General features: G+C 37.5%; 1 protein-coding gene across 1 annotated transcript; it reads left to right on the top strand.

Moving 5' to 3' along the window:
• The first annotated feature begins 1,512 nt into the window (after nucleotides 1-1,512).
• Nucleotides 1,513-3,884, top strand: LOC107786414 (peroxidase P7). Its single transcript, XM_016607881.2, has 4 exons — nucleotides 1,513-1,774; nucleotides 2,448-2,639; nucleotides 2,736-2,901; nucleotides 3,267-3,884. The coding sequence occupies exons 1-4, from the start codon at nucleotides 1,568-1,570 to the stop codon at nucleotides 3,659-3,661; spliced, it is 960 nt and encodes a 319-aa protein (XP_016463367.2). The 5' UTR covers nucleotides 1,513-1,567; the 3' UTR covers nucleotides 3,662-3,884.
• The last annotated feature ends 308 nt before the right edge of the window (nucleotides 3,885-4,192 follow it).

Raw genomic sequence — 4,192 nt, 5'->3', positions numbered from 1 at the left:
CTTTAAAAGATGAGTTGGGGAACAATATCCAGGATCCCCAAGATATTAAAGACACAATCCTTAACTACTTCACTAAGATTTATGCCACTGACCATCAATGCTCATGGAAACAGCTATTGCCCTTATGCATTTGGGCCATCTAGCTCACCAAGAACTCTAATGTCTTTGAGAAGAAAGGAATCACATTAATGTGCACCAAATAATTGCTAAAGTTGTTGAATACCATCACGTTGCTGCCACACATAGACCTACTATAACCACTAGCACTTAATACCTGAAGTGGCAACCACCAGATATGGGCTTTTATAAGTTGAACATTGATAGGGATGCATGCCTTAATACAAGAAAAACGGGTATTTGGGGAGGAGGGAGGTATTCAGAAACAATAGGAGTGACTGGGTTTTAGGCTTCATGAGGGAGCTCCCAAACACTGGTAGCCTAAGGGCTAAATTTCAAGCCCTAGGGATGGGGCCAAACATAGCACTCGAACAAGGCTTGCCACCCCTTGTGATAGAGAGTGACTCGGTGCTGAAAATGTTGAAACATGGTAATTTGACTCACAATCCCATAATTTCTTAATGCAGGTATATAATGGAGCAGTTGTGGAACCCAGTCATAGACCATAGCTACAGGGAGCAGAATCAAGTGACGGACCTCCTCGCAAAGGAAGGAGCTAGGAAGGAGATTTTTGATAAGACCCAATTTTTGGTAGTTCATCCGGTGTTTGCAAATGATGCATTGTGGGCAGACATCTTAGGAACTGTATTTGAAAGGAAAACTAATGTTTGTAATATTAACACAATGGTAAACATTGATGACAATCCCATATATCAATGTAGTAGGAGTAACATTAATATCATTACTTAAGTTTCAACCGATTACGACATGCCTTAAGGAAAAAGGGAGAAGCAGTTACATTATATAATTATTGTCATTACTCATTATTATTGGCCGTTATTGAGTACTCTCTCTTCTTTATCCATTTTTTTCGCTCTATTTTTAATTAAAGAATTAAAACCTTTACTTCATCCCAATTTAGATCAAGGATATAAGGACACTTTTAATTAAAAGTATTGCTGTTTAACTGTGCAATATCACAAGTCGACGAATTTGCGTTTTGGTAATGTCTGGAAAGTCCACTTTGCACCTTTATACCCTCATATCTTCTTAGTGTTCACCAAATCATAAGATTATTGGTTTTTGTTGATCCCTTTTGTTTGACTAATATGATAACAAGTCCTAAACTGTCTTACTTTTTTAACTTCCTCTATTTTTCAAGCAGGTGTACGCGGATCTTGTTTTATTAATTTTACTATTTTCTATATTGTCAAGAAATAAATGATCGAAAATGTTATTGATCTGATTGGTTTTGTTTGCTTTAACTCTGTCAAACGTAAAAATACAAGCAACAGAGTCTCCGTGTTAGGTAGCCTGCCGAAAGCAATCACATTGAGAAAGCATTCTCTTGTCTCTACATTAATTTCCCTATAAATACATGAATTTCCCCTTACCATATGTGCACCACACTTAATCTCAAAGTAATATATTTCTAAGTAAAATTTCTTCAATGGCTTCTTTTAAGACTGCCATAGTTTTGTTTTTCCTAGTGAGCTTAACTGGAAGCTCCTCAGCTCAACTAACCACTGGCTTTTATTCAAAATCATGTCCTAAGCTCTATGAAACTGTGAAATCAGTAGTGCATTCTGCCGTTCAGAAGGAAACCCGTATGGGTGCTTCCCTCCTTCGCCTATTCTTCCACGATTGCTTCGTCAATGTAAGCTTTCTTCTTCATTTTTGGCCATTTTCCGTAGAAATAATAGTTTAATTCTTTATATCTACTAACACCATCGAGTATATATGTAGTATAACACGAGAGCGACTAATTTTTATTTTTCAATCTACAGTTGATGATGTATAAAGACTAGGCAAGAAATGTTAATTGTAAAGCATTGTATATGACGGGGCAAAGGTAAATAGCCCTAAGGATGGTCAACTGACCATCTTTCGTTGAACAATTAAATGTATATACAAGTAAAATATTAGATTTTAAAGGTATATAATATATATTGAACACTTTTTATAATGATTATTTTTTATTTATTTCAAGTTTGAACGCCCTAAATGAAATTTCTGGTTTCGCCATCGGTATATGACCACGAAAGTTAAAGTATTTTCTGTTGCCAAGTGTTCCTGGATTGATCGAGATATCGTTTCCAAGTCTATGTTTGACAAGTTGACTACTAATTTGTTGCCGAGTCTTTATTAGTAGTAGAAGTTGTTTTTTACTGTCTCCAGGCATTCAGAAGGTCTTGGTCTCGATTATATATCGATAAGTTAGGTTTAGTACACCTAATTGTTAAACTTTGACTTAGGCATACTCATAAATTGGTCACGTTTACATTATTTTGTTATGCCTTTTGTCTAAATTGCTTAATGTCTTATTTCAGGGATGCGATGGATCATTATTCCTGGATGATACATCAACCTTCACAGGGGAAAAAAGGGCACAACAAAATTTCAATTCCGCCAGAGGATTTGAAGTTATTGACGACATCAAATCTGCCGTCGAAAAAGTGTGCCCTGGTATCGTCTCTTGTGCTGATATTTTGGCCGTTACTGCTCGAGACTCTGTTGTCATTGTAAGTTCTTTATGTTATTATTAAGTACAATAGTTTTCATTGTAAACCTCCTTTTGAATTCTATGCTAACGCGGATTATTGTTGTATATAATGTAGCTTGGAGGGCCTAATTGGGATGTAAAACTAGGAAGAAGAGATGCCAGAACAGCAAGCCAAGCTGCTGCAAATAGTAGCATTCCTCCCCCGACTTCAAACCTTAACCGTCTCATCTCTAGCTTCACTGCTGTTGGCCTTTCCACCAAGGATATGGTTGCCTTATCTGGTTCGTTCTCTTCCCCGGCAACTCTTCGAAAAACACCTCTTAAACATAACGAAAAAGGGTCATGTTTGACGGATAAGAGGTTACATCTTTAGGTATGGGTTGGTTAATAAACAGATGCCCTCCACCTGTCCTTTTAAAGGTGGGTCCGGGTTGACCGTTGTAGGCAAAGGTATTTGAGTTTAAAAGGGTAACGATATGGATAAATAATGTTGAAAAGTATAATATGGGCTAATATGACCTTTTTGCATAACTAGAATAACTTGTTACAATATACTGATAGCGTAAATATTTTTTTATACTATGATCAATGTATACAAATTACGTAAATCTTCTCTAATATACAATTTTGTGGTTATGTTCGTCAGGAGCTCACACCATTGGACAAGCAAGGTGCACAAGTTTCAGGGCACGCATATACAACGAGACCAATAACTTGGATTCATCACTAGCAAAAACCAGGCAAAACAACTGCCCAAGAAACTCAGGTTCAGGGGACAACAACTTGGCACCTCTTGATCTTCAGACTCCTACATATTTCGACAACCATTATTTCATTAACCTTGTAAGCAAAAAGGGTCTACTCCACTCTGATCAGCAGCTCTTCAACGGCGGATCCGCCGATTCAATTGTGAAATCATACAGCGACAACCCCAGCAGTTTCGCCACTGATTTTGTGACTGCCATGATTAAGATGGGTGACAACCGTCCCCTTACTGGATCTAAAGGAGAGATCAGGAAGAATTGCAGGAGGATCAACTAATTTTGCTTCTTTAATTTGCTTATGAAAATCTGTTGACTTGGAATCTTGTATTTCTCGTGTTCTTTTTATTTTGACTTGTCAAGTTTTAGTTTTGTTTCTTGATTTGTAGGCTTAATGCTGTCACTCCGTTACAGCTTAAAGTGCCAGTTTTTTCTACACTTGCAATGTGCTATATTTGTGTCGTGTTTGATGTTTATGAATAAAATACCTATTTTTGTTAAAACTTCCATGACAAACTGGACTCAGTAGTCGTTATATTTTTGAGTTTTATGGCAGAGTGCTCAAACATTTTCTCTCATATGACCATCTCATGTAAGATGTGACATAGGAAAGAGGGGACATGAAGAAAAATCTTTAAAATCTCTACCTTTAGTGGTAAACAGCCTGCGCATAAGTAATGTTACGCGACGCCTTCCTGAAGTTCCTTGAAAGGGCGACGTAAGGCTAAGCAACCGATGTCAGTGCGATTGCTGTCCGCCAACTGAGATCCCCTCCGTACGCTAGACTAGATTGTTAGTGCCGTACGGAAAA

Source organism: Nicotiana tabacum, chromosome 4 (assembly GCF_000715075.1).
Source record: "Nicotiana tabacum cultivar K326 chromosome 4, ASM71507v2, whole genome shotgun sequence".
Classification (NCBI taxonomy): Eukaryota; Viridiplantae; Streptophyta; class Magnoliopsida; order Solanales; family Solanaceae; genus Nicotiana; species Nicotiana tabacum.
Note: the sequence above shows the minus strand (reverse complement) of the source record. Positions and strands in the feature narration are given on the sequence as shown.

Coding starts and splice junctions, on each gene's coding strand:
- LOC107786414 (XM_016607881.2), top strand. CDS start 1,568: ATGGCTTCTTTTAAGACTGCCATAGTTTTGTTTTTCCTAGTGAGCTTA. Junction 1,775..2,447: donor TCCACGATTGCTTCGTCAAT/GTAAGCTTTCTT, acceptor GTCTTATTTCAG/GGATGCGATGGATCATTATT. Junction 2,902..3,266: donor GGATATGGTTGCCTTATCTG/GTTCGTTCTCTT, acceptor TATGTTCGTCAG/GAGCTCACACCATTGGACAA.